Genomic DNA, 20066 nt, shown 5'->3' on the forward strand with positions numbered 1-20066 from the left:
CCTTATGTATTACTTAGATTTAATTTTTTTATTTGTTTTATCGATTGTTGACCCTTATTCTGTACTTGATGTTCACGAATAAAGCCTACTGATTGATTGATTGATTGATAAGAATGTGTAATACAAGAAAAGTTATGTCTAAAAAGCCAAAGCATCCACAAGGTAAAGCATACCTTTTCGGCAGTAGTTAAATACCTGTAGTTCACCAGCAGAAAATAATACAGGGTGGCGCATATGTTAGTTACCCCAGAAGAGAAATTTAAAGGCGTTATAAGTTAATTGAATAAAACCCTTTTAGGCAAAAAAAAATAAATTCATTATATGAAATTACTTATACAGGGTGTACATAAAGTCCTGCACGGGTATAATGTTTTCTGAACGATACCAGATAAATAAATAAGATTTGGTACATCAATACTACACCTAAAAATCTACTTTTTGAAGGAACTATCAGTTTTCTGTAATATCATGGGGACGTCCCGCAAGGAGTCAGAAGGAAATCTTAAATAGGAGCATAGGTCAATATGGACATCATTTTAAAGGGCTTGTCTAGCAGAGTTTAATGCCGCAAACCGCACTCAAAAAGATTGATCCAGTACAAAATGGCGGCTGTTCAAAGATTTTACTTGGTTACATTTTATTAGTAGCCATAACCCCAGTAAAGCAAAACTGCAACCAAACAAATACTGCAGCTAACTACTACATTATGCTGGTCAGTTGTACAGAAGTGAATTATGACATTAGTTATCCTCAAGGGTTACAAATTTGGTCCTAATATATTGATAACGGGGAAAACCTGATAACAGTAACAATTAGAAATCTCAGCGACCTATAACGATCGGAAACACTTCCTGTTTTCATAAAGTGTTCTCCCTACAGTTGTTCTAGAAATTGGCTGCCTCTCGTGAAAGTAGTTATTAAATAAATGGCATGCTTCTTCGTGTGATCGTCTGTTATTTCCCCAACCAACCATCATAAGAAGTGTTATACGTTCACGTTCGTCAAGCGACATAGTGTAGTTGAAGAACTAAAAGCAATACGACAAACTCTTTTGTACTAAAGCGCGCTGATAAAATGGATGGACAGCACTACTAAAACAAGAAAACTAGAATAGCCTACTATGAATAGACTGGCTAATAGGAAAGTCCTAACTGCGACCCAAAGATAAGAGATTTCTAATTGTTACTGTTATCAGGTTTTCCCCGTTATCAATATATTAGGACCAAATTTATAACCCTTGAGGATAACTAATGTCATAATTCACTTCTGTACAACTGACCAGCATAATGTAGTAGTTAGCTGCAGTATTTGTTTGGTTGCAGTTTTGCTTTACTGGGGTTATGGCTACTAATAAAATGTAACCAAGTAAAATCTTTGAACAGCCGCCATTTTGTACTGGATCAATCTTTTTGATTGCGGTTTGCGGCATTAAACTCTGCTAGACAAGCCCTTTAAAATGATGTCCATATTGACCTATGCTCCTATTTAAGATTTCCTTCTGACTCCTTGCGGGACGTCCCCATGATATTGCAGAAAACTGATAGTTCCTTCAAAAAGTAGATTTTTAGGTGTAGTATTGATGTACCAAATCTTGTTTTTTTATCTGTTGTCGTTCAGAAAATATTATACCCGTGCAGGACTTTATGTACACCCTGTATATTACCATACAATGTTATAGCAGTTGTTCGAAATGTCCACCTTGATTTTGTATACACTTCATACAACAACTGATAACAGAATCACAAATTTTTAGCAATAAAGGTTTATATTAACGAGTTCAAATACATTTCTAATTAGGTTTCTGAGTTCGTCAAGATTTTGCGGTTTTGAAGCATACACAGTCTCCTTTACAATACTTAACAGTGAAAAATCACATGGGGTCAGGTCCGGTGAGCGCGCAGGCCAATCGATTGTACCACAGCGATCAATCCATTCATTAAATGTATTATTTTTTTTTATTTCAAAATTGGCTGGGGCACCATCTTGTTGCCAGATGAGTGAATGAATATTGAAAACAGGATTGTTTCTGAGCTCAGGAACTACTACTTCTTGCAGCAACCGTAAGTAACTTTCTGAGTTAACATTTCCTTGAAGAAAAATAAGGACCAATCAGTGCAGTACTCGAAATACCTCCCCATATCATAATACCAGGCACATTGAGGTCTGCTTGGATTACATTATAAGGATTTACATCCGACCAGTACACGCAGTTATGCCGATTAACGTGTCCATTTAGTCCATTTAAACATGCCTCATCATACCACAAAATTGATCGCAAGAAATTTGGATCAGCCTCTGAGTGGATAATTGTTGTCTCACAGAATTCCAACCGCCTATCGGAATCATCCTTGTGAAGCACATGGAGTAAAGATGGACAGTATGGCTTAAATTTTAATTGCTTTAACAATGAACTTACTCTGTGTTGCTGCCAACTTAACATTATTACCAAATGCATTAATATGTATATTTTTTTAATGAAATAAATTTAAAAATAACATAACAAATGAACAAAAATATTTTGATTTTTTGGACAGTTTAATAAAAACAGTAAGGTGTCCAAAATATAAGTCTGTTTAAGATAATAGCAGTTACTTTACAATGTAAACAAAACACCAATTTCACAATTTTTATACAGAATTCATAAAAATTAGAATTAATAGCTTTTTGCTAATTAATAAACATTTTTAACTATTTAAAATTTATTCCTAAAACTATTAAAACTAAAATGTGGTATAAATATAAAAGAACTCCTTGAATAATCTAAATACAGTATATTGGTATGTAACGCTTAAAACAAGATCACTTGCATGTGTTGGCATGCATGAACTTGTCTTCTGTCCGTAACTGTGCAGGGTTCCTCAAATCATACTGCTGAATTAATTTCTATAGTGTGTTCAAATCAGTGAGCATTGAAAAGCCAGGGAGCAATGACACAACCTACAAACTGGGTTAAACAGTAAAAGAGCTTGTAAAATGTTGTAAAATGTTTGTGTAAGATTGCATAGATTGGAAATGTGCGGATAATTGGTTTGCACTGGCAAGGGATCAGTCTCTAAAAGCTATATAACATTATCAAAAGTGTATTGTCAACTACTTCAAAGTTTAACAGAGGCATTCTCAATTACACAACCCATTACATTTTTAGACATATCTTATATTAATCTCTACATTGGTCTCAATTTATTTAATTTCAAAATGAAAGTTTATTTTCTTATAGCTCTTGTACAACATTTCCTTTCAAACAAGGTTTGTTGCACCTACTTTATTACTTTTGAGGCATTTACTTTTATGTTGTAAAATTGAATTACTGCTATTAGACTCCTCTATTCAGCTTGGTAAAAAAATATGATTTTCAAGCACAAATCTTATGGTTTATTCATTATAAAGGTCTCTAGAAATCTCAAGAAATTGATGATGTGTGAATTGCAACTGGTAACAATTGAATTACAATACGTCACAGTAATTTAAGTCTTGCTAATTTGAGATTACAGGTTTTGTTTATTTCAAGATTATTTTATTAAATACATTTGAGTATAGTTCACATGAAGAAATGACTGTATCTTGCACCAAAACACGTAACATTAGAAATTTAATTTTTGACATAGAAATATTGTGAGTAAGGAAAATATAACTGGGTAGCAGATTTTATAGTAGCTTAAAAAATGAAATAGAATTTACAAAAATGGAATACTATTTAAACAGGATTAATGCTTGTAATGGACATTCTGTGCAACTATGGAAAATTACCAATAGCGTAATGGAAAGGAGCACAAATAAAAGTGTAGTAGGTGTAGTAGATAGGGTTATGTTAGATAACGGTAATATTGTGACTGAAGTGAGGGATGTAGTCAATATTGTGAGTAATCACTTTATCTTATCAACTGATTGTCACAGTCAAAGTCAGTCAACAGTCACTTGCAATAATGAACTTCATCTGGATCCTTATATACACTCCTTTTATATGACTCCTATAACTGAAAATAAAATTAGTTTTATCAAGAAACATTTAAAGAATAAAACATCTACTGGACATGGTTTTTTTTCTGTGCAACTTATAAAATATATTGCTCCACTTTTAACATTTTATTTAATTTAAGTTGAAGAGCCTGTGTCTTTCTACATAAAATGAAAAGAAGTGTTATTGTTCCCTTATTAAAAAAGATAAATAACAAAATGTAATAATCTTAGACCCATTAGTCTACTTTTTGTATTTTCAAAAATATTAGAAAAAATAGTAAATGTCAGATTGGTGTAATTATTTAAATAAAAAGAATTTTGTAAATAATAATTAATTTGGATTCAGAAAAGGCAAATCTACCGAAGACGTTTTTATTAATGGGACCAATAGAATTTACAGTAGTTTAAATGAAGGAAAACAAGTGACAGGATTATTAATTTATTTAAGTTATTTATTTTTGAGCAGCCTTTTGCCGATACTCCTAACATGTTAGCTGCTGACATTGTACTGTTTTATTTGAATGATGACTCTCAATCCTTGCACATTAAGACGAGGGCTGTTCAAAAAGTATCAGACCTTCTGTCCTCCCGCTTAAACCAATGAAGCGCTGGCGGCCAAGCTTAGTGGGGATGTAGTGGGAACTGTCATGTGCGCACATGCACTGTTCCGTATCATGACAAAGCTTCAGTCACCGGCAGTCAGCCTAATAGTGTAGATTTCTCTGTTGTACTCAGCCGGTTTTTATAAAGTTATAAAATGACAGAAAAACTTGAGTAGTGCAGTAAATTAAATTTTAGCAAAAGCTTGGCGATTGGCAAGTGGAAAAAATTTGCAAGGTTCAACAGGCTTTTGGGGAGTCTGCCATGGGCAGTACTTGAATAAAAGAGTGGTACAATTGATTAAACAATGCTTAAACGTTAGTGGAAAGTGAATCACGTTCAAGCAGGCCATTGAAAAGCCAGAATATGAATGTTATTGAACAGGTGCGAAATTTAGTGACTGTGGACCGTCATCTAAGAACTATCAGAAGAAATTGGAATCAGCATTGGGTCAGTACATTTGATTTTAACCAAGGATTTGAAAATGAGAAGAGTGTCCGCAATATTTGTACCAAAGTTGCTGACAATGGAGTAAACAAACTTCGTCTTGAAATTGCACAAGACATGCTGGACAGTGCAAACAGTAACCCTGACTTCCTGAACATATTGATCACTGGTGATGAATCCTGGATTTATGGATATGACCCGGAAACCAAGATGCAATCATCACATTGGAAACACATGATATCTCAAAGACCAAAAAAAGCACGACAAGTTCGCAGCCTAGTCAAGGTCATGTTGACAGTCTTCTTTGACTCCAGTAGAGTGGTGCATCATGAGTACGCACCACACAGCCAAACCATCACCTGCTTTGCGCTCATGCAGGCGCCTGGAGAGTGGTATAGAGCTGTATAGTTTAGCTGAGAAGTTTCAATTACAGAACCGACTATAATTGTATCTATAATAAATTTAATATATAATCAGCTAACCACATAACTGGCAACATGATTAGCTTAGTCCTAAGTAACCCTCAAAATATGAAATTGTAAAGAAATTGAAGAAAACAAATTATTATAAAACCATTAGTTTATGTATACAAACTTCACAGCCAACAATTATCATAAAATCAGGAGTGGTCAAAGTCAGACAGGAAATACTTAGTTTACTTTCATACAGTGGAGCAAGAGAAATACCAATAGATGTTTACTTTAGACAACTAGAGCCATTTCATTATCAAAATACACATAGAGTGACCAAGTGATCTCACTTCCAGCTTTACTTTACTATGCTCAAAACTATGATGAAGATGAGGAAGTAGACAAAAAGAACCAACCTTTTAAGTGCACTAAAGAGTTTCACTGAGCCTTAATTATCCAATCACAAGCATATTTACCTTCTATCTGCTTCATCCTAACTTTTATGTTTACATCAATATGAACCATTCTCCAGAAATACAAATTAGGGAACAAATGCCACCAATACAAAAGTGAATGAAAGGAGGGATCTTCCAGTCAGGACAAGAAACTGAACATTGCATTTGGCCAGATTAAAGACATGTCTCTGAACTGATGCTGCTTGTTTTATCCAATTCAGATACCACTTCTACTCAACAAGCAGATTTTTAAAATGTACCAAAAACATAAAAAGCTTTTACTCTATAAAATTTAGAAACTACTAGCAAATAAATGTAATAAATATAATAATTGTTATGAAATAAATGCAAATAAAACAATGTTTTATGTTGACAATTTATAATATGATACAATAGTTGATTTGAAAGCACAACAGGATTTTGTACATTTAGGCCTACCATCATTATGTTACACAAATAAATTACAGAATGCTTTTAAGAATGCTATTTTTGTAACAAATAATATGGTTTGACATCCCATTATACTTTCAAGTAGATGTTCTTTGTTTAATGTTTTGGTTTGATTTTTTGTGTATAACTGTCTAGTGTAAAATATGGCCGTGACTTTTTATGTGTTTATTCATTTACATGTATGCTTAACCTTATATCTTAACCCTATCCACTCAGATGTGACCACTTAAATGACATTGCTGGTTTTTACTACCACTCAAATGTTGCTGCTCTAACAACATCGTTGATCATTGGCTATTCAATGACAATTGTAACAGATCAGTGTAATTCAAATTCAAATAGTTGGCAGCAATATCAGTAAGTGGAAATAGAATCGTCCACAACAAACACCTGATTACATGTAAGATTAAAATTATTATTATTGTTGTTTTAATAAATTGTGAATGCCGTGTCATGTTTTTTATTGGTGATTAGTGTTAGTGTTTTATTTCTTTTTGATAATTTGATATCATTTCCAATTATTACTACTTAAAAATCATATACTAATATTAATCAATATCTCATAATTATTAAGGTTTATCATGAGGCTCAAGATGACCTGAGTTGTCTATATGTCAGGATTAAGTCACAACAGATCCTCAGGGTCACTGTGACAGGTAGTACTATTGTTGCCCTTTCGACACTTTAGTATCGAAACATAGTATAATAAAGTTAAAAAACATTGTATAACTGGTTTTGCTAAAACAGTTATCGGATCTTATAACAATCAGAAGATTACCATTTAAAATTGCTTTTCATACTGTTTTGTAAAATATTTACAACCCTGAATAGGTTTATTGGCTTTTAAGTTTTAAAATAAATTAAGCTGAACAAACTTGAAAAAGCCAAAAGTAGGTATTTAAGTAAACATTTGTCGTGTGTTAGAAACACAAGTAAACTTGATGTAAAAGTTTATTTACAATAATTGCTGTATCACAGATAAATAAAAGAATTCACATAAGTATGATTTTCAATTGTTGTTTTTTTTTTATTTTAGTTTGCATACAAAAAATATAAATTCATACTTTTAATATTTTATTAGTTACTTTTGCTGGAACATAATGCCAAGCTAAAATATATTAGCAAAATATATTTAGTAGCCTAAATACATTCATATCAATATTTTATTTAAAGACGTACTTCTTTACTAAAACTAAATGCAAGAACAAGGAAACAGAAAATATGGCAGATTCCTGTTCTTAAAGCATATTTTTCAATTTTTGTTGACATTTAATATCAGCAAATATCCAAAATCCTGCTATCCTTTCAAAATGTTTTACAGCTATCACGTACTGACTGAAAAGGATGCTGCTGCTCATGATTGGTTTGTAAAAATGTGAGTAAGATATAATTGCAGCCTTATTGTTGTGATGCTATTTTGTCTCCAGAAATATATTACATACATTCTATGACTACATTTAAATTATAGTTTAACTATTTGTTATATGAAAATAAAGAGATCAGTGGATAGGAATTGAGACATTATTTTGTAATCATATTGTACAAAAAGACTTGAGAAATATTGAGAAAATACAGGAAACGAGTCACAGTACACATTCAAGGTCAAGTTTGGCCAGACTTGAGCTGTTCATGGCTTAATTGGAGATGATTGGGATCTCTGAAATGCTGCAACATCAAGTAAAGTAGAACCAGACCATGGTCTATACATCCCAACATAATAACGCATTCGGGATTTTCAAAAAACTAGTACACCTTTATTTGCTTGCAAGATACATTGTTTTATCCTAAATTTTAGTTTAAAATAATAACAACTTTAGTAATACTTGTTTGTCAAATAACCAGTAATTCAATACACCTAACTGCCTAAGTATTGTAGTCCTTCTTTTAATTTACATTTTTGCTTAAAATTACATACCTTGTAGAAAGTTTCTAGACTGAATATTCCCTTTAATGAATTTCTATTGATTATTCATTGAATTAATTACTAATAGGTTTTGTATTCTAAGGGATTTTTAAAGAAATTAAATACAGCTTGTAAAGAAGATATACTAAATATTGCAATATACACTGTTAATCTTATAATTTCTGTGGTTTTAAACTTGATAACCTAACCTTATATTAAATTAATTTTAGTGTATACATTGACACTGTAAACCATTCTTGATGAATGTGTAAATAAAGATATTATTGATTGACGATCAAGTGATAATCTTAATGCTTCATATGATCAAGTAAAATGTATATGTGAAGATCACTGCCTTCCACAAGCTTAGTTAAGCAAACATTTTATTGAAAAACCAACAGGTTTTTCTTAAAATCAAATTATTATCTGTCAGCCTGACTGGCTGTCCATTTTTGTGATAATTCTTGATAGAAAGCTCCTGGAGACTTGAAACTCGATACAAACATCTATCTCGGTTCAAGGAATACCTCTATTGATTTAGGGGTTCAAAGGTTAAGGGCAGGGCATTTCTCTGTGGAACACTAATTTCCTCCAAGCAGCATTGTAACTTTTTGTTTACTATATAGTTTTGTCAGAAAGACACTAACAAAAAATACCTATTTTGTCAGCATTAAAAATATTGTAAGGTCTGTATCCCTTGACTATATCAGGCAGTATTTCCAACCACATTGTGCTCACATTGTTATTGACACTCGCTTTCACCAGTCACATGTTTGTAAATCACTTCATTTCTTTTTAAAAAGTCTTGGAGCCAACCCTTGCTAGCTCGAAAGTCAGGTTTATTTAATTCAACAGTAAACTGTGCTGTTTTTTGTTTTAAAATCAGGGCCAATTACAGGAAGGCTTTTATTGAGGCACTGCTTTAACCACTGAAAGACACTTTCATCTACGTCTCTGAGTTTGGGTCTTTTTACTCTCTTGCACATAGTTCCTCTGCATTTGTATTTTCCTCTATTTTTTAATATGGATGAGAGAGTATTCACAGGTATATCAAATTCTATTGCAATGTCACTTTTTTTTATTCCCGGCATCCATAGTCTCTAAAAGTTTTACTTTATCTTAATAAGATAATTTTTTATCGCACTTTTGCACAAAATACTGTCACAGTTGAAAATCTAACGTGCACAGTTTATTGAGCTAACTTAAATTTGCTCAAATCCCTGTAATATCTAAATCAAAATGAGGATGAAGTGGTGATTCACCACTGGCGACAACAGAAAATAAAGGAGTGTCGGTGATGGAAGTTCAAGTTTCGACATGTAAACTACTGTTCTGTACTTCGGTTCGCAGATAAACTAAAACTTTAATTTAACAGTAAGCAAAATTAAGGGGTGGAAATATGATATATTAAGGTTATTTATTTATGTTAAACTTTCAATATATAGAGGTAAAATTAGCATTAAAGAAAATAGCACATTCAAGGTGAATGACAAAACTTTGATTTATCAAGGAATTTGATATATTGAGATTCGATATATCAAGATTCCACTGTAATACTAGTATTTTGTTATGATCACAATCACGTAATTAGTTTACATAAACTACCATTACATGTACAGTTTGATTTTTAATTATTATAACTTAACTACAAAGTTGAGTAACACATACATTACATTGGATCCTTAATAAGGCTTTTCTAAACCAATAATGTGTGTTAGAATGAAAGTGAAAAATGTTTAGAAGTGAATTTAAGCGTAAGGTAAGAAAACAGAATTACAATTTATTTTTAAATACATAGGTTTGTTTCAAGATGGGCTTCATTACTATAGATAAAAGACAAAGATGAAACGAACTTAACAAACGATTCTAAATTGATTGCAAGGTAGTTGGACAAAAGAAGCACCTCAAGTGAAAATATTGTTTGAATGATTTAAAATTAAGATTTGATAAACAAATTAATTAGTTAATTAGTAATTAATTATAACCATTTGTTGTTAATTAGATTATTGGTGTTGGAGAGTCTTCCAGTTACGGGACAATATAATGTAGATCAGATTTTATTGTGCTGTTAATTGCTCCACATTCGTGGTGCCATATGAGGTTGATCTAATTATTGTTGGTTTAAATTGTTGTAAGAAACTGCCATTGTGTAGATTATTTAATATAATTGTGTGAATAGTATAAATAAATGTTCAATTCAGATCGCATGAAATTACTGAACAACATTACATGTCATCATTCAATTCACAATGATGTTATAACAACCGAAACATGTGATCATTAGGATGTTTTTTAAAACCAATATTGTTGAATTCCTACATACGTTATTTTAATTCCAAATTATTGTTTATATTTTGTGTGTGTGATTTTTCTGTTTTAAATTAATTGGTAATATAATTGAAAAATAATTTCAACGTTGTCCTGTAATATAACAGTCTACTCACCAATATATTGTGTTGAGGTCAATTAAATCACTCATTTCTCTTTACGTTTTATATTTAAACACTACACATCACTTCTGTAACCAATTTAACTTATTTTTACTCATTATCAAATAACACAGACTTAGTGAGAACATGTGCTTTTTCTATTAGCATATCACACCTCTTCTCTATGTTCTCTTGGACCAGAAGGAATCGAGAAGGCCGAGAGATCTGCTACAACTGTTCCGGATTATATAACGGGGTTCACACAGCGGAAGTCATTAGCTCTTCAGCCTCCAATGCAAACTAATATGTTTTACTTTGGTGTTAGTTGTTATAGCAAATAGATTTCAAATTTCTTTATTAATTATAATAATCAAACGGTTCAAATTGATTTCAGTATGAAGTAAATTTATCTTTTTTTATTAATTATTTTAGACTTACAAATGATGAAAACATAACAACTGTTTTGCTTTATCTGCTGTTTGTGGTACACAACAACAAAGTTACACAACAATTACCACTTAGCATTCTTGCTGCAAACCATTTGAAGTTTAAATTTGACCGATGTTCATCTGTTACACATTTAACCATCAATAACCACTTCTAATAACTGCAATAGAGTTACAGTGACAGTATAATTGGTCCCTCCCTATATACTACTTAATGCATAAGCACCAATTAAATTCTTATATTTATACTTGAATTATCCTGTATTACTACTACCATTATGTTACAAAAAAGTTCACCATTTTGTGTATCTTACTTCTGTGTAACAATATTTGTGAATAGAGATTATTAATTTGAAAACTTTCAATATCTTAAGTAAAAAACATATTTGTATAACTGTAATTGAGAACATAAATCAATTATAGTGTGGATGTATACCTTTAGAAATAAAATATTCATTAGTTCCAATATCTATTTTTTGTTTTATGGAGGAGAATTACATTCATTAAATCCTCCCATAGTTATGTATAACACAGTTTTGTAAAAACATTAGAAATTATAATAAACTTGTTAGGGTTGTTAATTTTGTAATTACTTAGAATTTTGTAAGTTTGGCATTCTTTAAAGAATAGTTACATAGTATTTGAGCATAAAAATGAAGTATTAAATCTTGTAAACTGATATCAACTAAAATATCTGGATTAGCTAAAAACTTGGATTCAGAAAAATAAATTGCAAAATAAATAACCCATGTTTTTTACTCTGAAACTTCATGTATTTTAGATACAATATATGGTGTATTGTGAAATATAAAGCCAACTTCTATTGATATTATTGCATTAGTTCAATATAAATATCTGGACTTGGTTAGAGTTTGGACAACTGAAGAAACATGAGACAGATGTGGGGATTACCCACTAATAATTATGTAATGCAGTAACAATGGTGCCTGGCCAATGCACTGCCCAAGGACAGTAGACTACAAGTAAGTCTTAAACTCAACATAACCTTGGCAGGCAACCAAATCTGAAACTTGTCACATTCTCAAATTATTGAAATTGAAAATAATATATTCTTGTTCTTTACAGTTTAGATATTTCTTAGATATTTTGTGTGTGTTATGTAGGCTACATACATGTAAATGTGCTATCAGATAAACACAAAGAGATATACGACTTAAATGTACATACAAGTCAGGATATTCATATAGTACATTCATGACAAATGTAAGGAATATATAGATATAAAACCAAATAACACATGACTAATAAAAAGATAGACCACATATATACTCGAAAATCTACTTTGCTTCAAGAAATATTTATGAGTTAAAAAGATTTTGATTGATAGTAAAGTTAATGTAAGTTGCTTAGTTCTAGCATTTTTGTTATATTACTGATTTATACATTTCCATTTTCAATTTTCTTGGAAATAAGATCTTACAGAAAATTAAGTCGGTACTCACACTCTATTTAATTTAATTTGCTCTTTACAGTTTAAAATTTTCAAAAATGTTCAAAAATTTTCATTAACACGTTTACGACGACATGTACCCGATCGGGTACACACCAGGCTTTTGTAAAGTGCATTGTGCGTCCGATGGGGTACACATTGCTATGCATTTCATTATTGCGTTTTTATTATTTGCCTGTCTTGGTGGTTTGTTAAATTTGATCCTGCGCTTAAATAAATACCTCAGAATATTGTGCACCACTTGTGGTACACAGAGAAAAATTGAAAAAAAAAAAACATAATGAAATACTATTTTTTGTGCAAAATTGCAAATCCTACATATTTTTCTCATTATACTTACGACATTAGATGTAAAAACCCAATATGTTTTTTGCCATTATTATTGAAAAATTCAACAGAAAATAAAAAAGTCCGGAGTTTTTTTATACTAAGGAGTTAATTATTAATTGACTAGTAATCATATTCCATTGAAATGTTGAGTGGAGATACTCTTGAGTACAAGGGCAAGATTATTTTGATTAACACTATTTATTATCTCTAAAAGACTAAAAAATAATATTTTTATTTAACTGCATTTCATATGAAATAAATACATTTTTGGGTATGAGTGTAAGCCATATCTTAGTTGACTTTGTACATTATTACTTATTAAACAAATTTTAACAAACAAAATTAATTTAATGACAATTATAATTTATTAAACAGCTTTTAATAGTTTTTATTGTTAACTTACTTCCATTAAAAAGATTTAGATATTTAATTAATAGAAGACAAATCATATGGATGTAAGATGACATCTACAATTATTTTATCTTCATTAACACCATCACTGCAGCTCTATCGTAAGTGATGATAAGTATTTTAATAAAACAGCAAGTGCACTAAAGCATCTGTCACAGTCATGTGTTAAACCGCTGTACAATAACCACCTAGCTATAATACATATACTTAACACCTACATTGCAGGTCATCTTGAGTGATGATAAGTATTTTAATAAAACAGCAAGTGCACTAAAGCATCTGTCACAGTCATGTGTTAATCTGCTGTACAATAACCAACTAGCTATAATACATATACTTAACACCTACATTGCAGGTCATCTTGAGTGATGATAAGTATTTTAATAAAACAGCAAGTGCACTAAAGCATCTGTCACAGTCATGTGTTAAACTGCTGTACAATAACCACCTAGCTATAATACATATACTTAACACCTACATTGCAGGTCATCTTGAGTGATGATAAGTATTTTAATAAGACAGCAAGCATACTAGGGCGTCTGTCATAGTTAACATGTAAGCTGTACATAAACATAATTTAATTTTCTAAATTTTCATAGACCAAGATAATTTAGAGAGCTGATAGAATATTATTAAAGCTAAAATTGAGTATTACAGATTATCAAACATACCTGTGAAGCTTATATATGTACAGAATTACAGCATTTGAATAAAGTAGCAGGCCAATTACTAAAGGCAGAAGAAAAGATATTATCAGTGGTAGAAGAAGCCAAGTCACCCATAGTGAATAATCCACATCTATATAGTCAACTGCAACAACAAAACAACAACAGAAGGTTAGTTGTGTGTTATGGATACTTCATATGCTATACACATTACCTACACAAAAAACATTCGAAGTTCTGTACATCTTTTTTATGCAAGAAATATGCAACTTTCAAACCCCTTATCTTAAAGGCATGAAGACAAGATTGAGAACTCATGACTTTTGTGTACAACCCTCCCTCATCAGCCTATATTCCGCTTACACCCAAAACTATATCTAATCTGTACGGTATAAAATCTTGATATGTTATTTCAAATCAGCAAAACTTTGAGTATTTCAAAAATGTTGAACGTGTATGTTAAATCAAATAATTACCCAACTTTCTAAAGTCATTACGAAATGTACAAAGATATTCCTTGAATCAGCTGTTTTAACTGTTAAATTATAATTCCTATTATTAGCAGATATATAATAACATTCTCGATCTTCTTCCATTTCAATGAAGAAAACAATCAGACTGTAATCAAGATGTTGTTTGGAACTTGAGTAAATGCACGGATTCGTTATACGTGGATTTCTTTCTTTTTTTCTGTCGAGCTGCCCCACATTAAAGTTTAATCACAACTAACCAGCAACCTATCGTCCGCTCTTGACTATGCGAGAAAGATCACCCAGACTTATTTATGCTAAAAAGGTTGCGCAGGCATTCTATCACTCACTTTTCTTCTACAAGTCTACTTTGTATTTTTCTGTACTTTGACTGGTGTACGTTTTGAACTTTATATAATATATATCTATATATATAAAAATGAATGTTTGTATGTTTGTCCTTTATGGAATCGTGAACTATTGGACCGATCATGATGAAAATTTGTACGTATATGTATTTTTCCACGGAGAAGGTTTATAGGCTATGCCCATTGATGTTATCCCTTTCCCGATTCAGGATTCCGCCCCACTGGTTACAGAAATACCCATAAGAAATGCATTGCAGCAAACATATGTTAACGTCTTTTCAAATTTTTAATCAGCTGTTCTTTGTAAACATATATTACACTTATAGTTTTAAAGCATAGAGTAAGCTTAAGAGAAACGACAAATTTTGTTTAAACTGTTTCTGCAATCACTGTTAAACATAGACTTTACTATCCAGATAATACAATTCAAATTTGACGTAAAAATTCACCTTTAACTGCAATATTTATTTAATATAAACCATGCTCATGCTTGATCAGAAGAGCAATGCAGATATCATAATTACTATCTTACGTTGGCTACAAATATAAAGAATGTTATAAAATCAACCTTAGTTGTTTTTTTTGACAGAAGTATGGTTCTCAAAACTCCGTGTGTACATATTCTCTCGATCGAGACAACAAAGCAAGCTCAATCGTGGCATCGGAGATATAACTAATTTAATCTAAAATTTATTATAGTAAAAAAAAAAAATTACTAAGTAATATAAGGACTTCGGTTCTTAAGATTTGCGTGCGAAGCCGTGGGTAACAGCTAGATAGAGGCAGGAATATGGTACATACCTTCATAATACGCCCAAGAGGCTCACGATGGAACGACTATCAATTATCTCAGCAATGTTTAGAATGTGATAGAAAAAGAATAAGTGAATATAGTGTACTGTTTTCAACGGGAAATTGCGTGCGAAGCCGCGGGCAACTTTTGCAAAAAATTATTGAAATGCGCAGCAAAGCGCGCCGGGCCCGCTAGTATATATATATATATATATACATAAAATCTTCACTGTCATACCTTACAGTAATTTATAATCAATACAACTTGTGTTAACTCTATCTCAAAATATTGAAACAGCTGTTTTTCTTCTATTGTTCGTTTCGTTCAACGTTAACAATAACATCATAATTTGGGTAAAATTCCCCCTATTTCAGAATTATTGTTATATTACATATCCAAAGGTTAAATTCACAATTACCCACTGTTTGTAATATTTAATGAACATTAGTGATCATGCTTTTTCAAATTGTATATTTTACTGAGGCATTTCTGTTAACCCACTGCAACTTCTAGTGGTTTTATGAGGTTTAAAAGAAAGGTTGGTCTTTCCAAAATGTTATTATTATTATTTCTTGTCCTTTCTATTTAATTTTTAAGCATTTTCTTTATGAAAAAACAATTAGTGTAATAATGAAGTGGCTAAAGTAAACATTTACTGAGCTTTCATTAGTTTGCCTAAAATAACTCAGTTAATAATACAAAAATAAAATAGTTTTCTTTTAATTGTAAATATTTAAGTAATGACCTGTTTGTTTCATCTTAAATAAATAGTTAAAAAGTATAAACAATATTTCTCGGCCAGGTCTGTCACAGGCCTTATAGTTAGGTAAATGTGTTTTCTTCACTTTACCTTAAATAACAACAGTTCAATTATTAAAAAATGTAAATCTCATGTTGATACCTTCTTTCTACTAGATTGTTCTTTATCTCCCACCCAAAACCCCGATTTCCTCCATTCCCTCCCAGTCATCCAGTTTATTAAGGTTAAGTGGCTACAAAGTAAAACTCATATTAAGACTTATTATTAAATTTTTGGTCATCTTTATTTAGGTATCCTCATGGCTATAGTATAATAAGCGGCAACCAACTCAATCGGATTATGATTATCAATTTTAAAAATCGATACTTTCCAATAGGACATACGACCTATAGATATTCATAATTAATTATTGCCAGCTTTCTTTATTAAGACTAGTGGCGTCATTACCAGCTGTTGTTATTTAGTTTATGTAGGAGAAGGCTAGTAACAAGAACAATGGCGATGAATATGCAGATATTGGCTAAAAATATTTTTATAAACATTGAACAATGTTTGAAATGCTTACAAGATAATGACCTTGCTCCTTTAATTGGAATTGTCCAGTTTGTATTGACGAGATGAAAACTAGAAGGTGTGAATCAAATAGTGTTTTGCTGCAAGAAAAGTAAAAACATTACGTATCTAAAAATGATCTTGATAAGACTATTTTTAAACATTCCAAATTTGGTATTATGAATAAAATAAAATATTGTGTATTATTTTAGTTGAAATCAAACAAACTATGACTTTTTAATAATGAATGTACTTTTGACAGCATCAGTAAATTAATTATAAGTACTACGCTGCTCAAACATAATTTAAATAGTTTAGTTATTTTGTAATCTGGAACAAATACATTTAATTTACATATCAAAGTATAGCTTCACTATAACACGATTGTAAAATCATAACACTTAATTCACCTCAACATTATTGTTCTTAATTAATTTAAAGTAAAATTGTGTTTGGAAATAAATTCTAAATCAAAATCATGTGTTCTGTTATTGACTAATGGCAGCAAAGACAGTGACGTACGTGTTTTCTTTGTTTCACAAACAGTCATGTTTATCCTTGAACATACTTAAGGTAAGTAAAGGGTAGGGTACGATAAGCGGCCCCGGTTTTTTATATCAAAATTGGCAAACGATATTACTTAATCATAACCATCGATATAATCAATCGATACTGATTAATTATTTTGAACTATTAACTTAAATAATCTATATCAACAGCTACTTATAAACACTTTCAAATAATACACGTCGGGTAATATTTCAATTTTACATAAATAACATTTGATTATTAAAAATGGCACTCAATTAAAAAAAAAACTACATGGCATTACTTTGAAAGATGACAAGAGATGTTTTCGTGGCTTCAACATGTTGGAATCGTACCAAAAAACCCATTATCTGAAATTTGTGGGAAAGAAACAAACTGTAACTGTGAAAGGAGCAAATATGGTCATCTTCAGTTTTCCTAATTTTGGTTATAATAATAAATTTGTTTGATCACTGTAAATATTAAATTTATATTTTAATTTAAAACATATGATTGTTACTGAAGACTATATATAATTTTATATCGATTGATAGTCTAGGATTTGAAATGCGAATATTAGGTATCGATGATTACATTCTTTGATATAAAAAACCAGGTCCGCTTATCGTACCCTACCCTAAGTAAATGCTAATATATTGTTGTAATTATATATTACATTTTAATTTGTAAATTATACTAATATTTATACATTACTTTCGAAGATTTAAAACTAGCAAAACTATATTGTTTTTTGAAACATCTATTACGTTATTTGGTCTGACATTTTGCTTTCAGTCCTTTGGGTGGTCATGAATATCGATGATTCGAATCATTCAATGATTACTATCCGATTCAATGATTACTATGTGTTGGTGGCCGCTTATTATACTACAGCCGTCCTCAATAAAATCCAGAATCACAGTTTAATTTGTCAGGAATACTTTAAAGATGGTATCAGTTGGTTGTATATATATATATATATATATATATATATATATATATATATATATATATATATATATATATAGTATAGTAGTATTATATTCCAAAACCCCATATTTACCAAAATGGTAGTTTAACCAAAGGTTAATTTATAATTTAGCTTACATTTTTCATAATTTTAAACTATGAAAATACACTTATCTTATTATCTTTTTCATTTTTATCATTATAAATTAATTTCTTATGACAATGACTTACCACAGTATTTTTCAATGTAATATAAAATATTACTAAGAATTTTGTACATTGTAAAAGCACAGTGTTCTGTTGATCAAACTGTATAATAAAATATTATTTAAGCTTAATTAAAATAAATAGCCTACTAGAAATAAAAATGCATCTGTAAGTTCGTATAATAGTCTACGTTTCGCTCTTTTTTAAAGTAAACATAACCTGTCACGCAAATATGCTTGTAGAATTAAAGGTTGTTTATCGACCTAAAAACATATTGTATAATATATTGTCATGCGGTGTGTTTATCAACTTTCACAGTTCCAATATGCTGTATCACAAACGGATAAAAATATTTCTGACAATTAGACAAAACAAAAACAAGCAGACCTAACAATTCCCGTCTGCTTTTCGCTTTGATGTCACACAAAAGTCTACCAGCGGTAACCAACGAGCAACGACTGGCGAGTTGCGACCAGCGACTCTAGCGAGTGAGCGGTCCATCTACATTCTCTACACAAAAAAACTTGCCCCGATCCAAGATCAGTTCGAGTTGGTCGGTGCCAGCCGCTCTGCTGGTACTCGTTGGCAGACACAAATATATTTATGGTAATGGTAGCTTTTGGTACCATTGGGCGTAAATAAATTAATGATAGTGATTAGTGAGATGCATTGTGCACATCTAATATCAATGCGTAGATTATCAACAATACATAATGATAGGTACTCTATTGATGGGCTGTTTGGTGGGTTCGAGTTCTAGAAGGGTTAGACTACACTTGTATACAATTTTATATTAGTGATCATTCCTCCACAGCCATTGCAGTATATTTAGTTATTTAAAATGTTCATTTGATCGAAAAATATAAAAATATATTTATTACTGTATTCAAAATCAAGGTGAACTGTTATGTGTTCCATCCTTGTCAAGGGGAGTGCTAAACGTCTCTTCTTTCGTGTGTAAATGTGTTATATGCATACTAAATAGTTTATAGTAGACAAAATATTTTTTATTGTTCCTTCTAATTTAAAACGGAAAAGATTTCTTTTTATGTTTAAAGAACTATAATTTTTTTTTAAACCATTAGTCATGGGGAATGTGCATAGACGCTAAATTCCAAACACTAAGTGTAATCCCGACACAACGGAATGTCAAAGGACCCGACAGAACATAAGGAAAGAGTTAGCACATAGACGTACAGGTGCTACACGACGTACAGGTGGTGTCTCTGTTATCTTATGACACCAAAAGGAAAGTGTGTTTCCTTGGACCAAGAGGAACCTATTTACCAAGTTTAAAGTTCCCAGTACCTTTCTATCAAGTGCTTTCACAAAGACGTACGGACTGTCTCTTGACTCGACCCTAAAACTCAAATGGGTTTTTCACTGGACAAGGTGAACCTATGCAATATAATAATAATAATACATCTCTGTTTTGCTGTAAAAAG

General features: G+C 31.0%; 1 protein-coding gene and 1 non-coding gene across 2 annotated transcripts in view; both read right to left on the reverse strand.

Annotated features, from left to right (window-relative positions):
* Nucleotides 1-19081, reverse strand: part of LOC124360772 (transmembrane protein 68) — a 39783-nt gene extending 20702 nt beyond the window's left edge. Inside the window, exons 1-2 of the mRNA XM_046814656.1 lie at nucleotides 18646-19081; nucleotides 13981-14119 (exon numbers count right to left, since the gene is read on the reverse strand). Coding sequence (XP_046670612.1) covers nucleotides 13981-14119; nucleotides 18646-18694 — 188 coding nt within the window. The 5' untranslated portion in view covers nucleotides 18695-19081. The remainder of the gene's footprint in view (nucleotides 1-13980; nucleotides 14120-18645) is intronic.
* Nucleotides 19082-19483: 402 nt separating this feature from the next.
* On the reverse strand, nucleotides 19484-19583 carry LOC124353273. The gene has a single exon (XR_006921589.1). It is a non-coding gene; the product is annotated as a U6atac minor spliceosomal RNA (small nuclear RNA).
* Nucleotides 19584-20066: the final 483 nt, after the last annotated feature.

Source organism: Homalodisca vitripennis, chromosome 1 (assembly GCF_021130785.1).
Source record: "Homalodisca vitripennis isolate AUS2020 chromosome 1, UT_GWSS_2.1, whole genome shotgun sequence".
Taxonomy (NCBI): Eukaryota; Metazoa; Arthropoda; class Insecta; order Hemiptera; family Cicadellidae; genus Homalodisca; species Homalodisca vitripennis.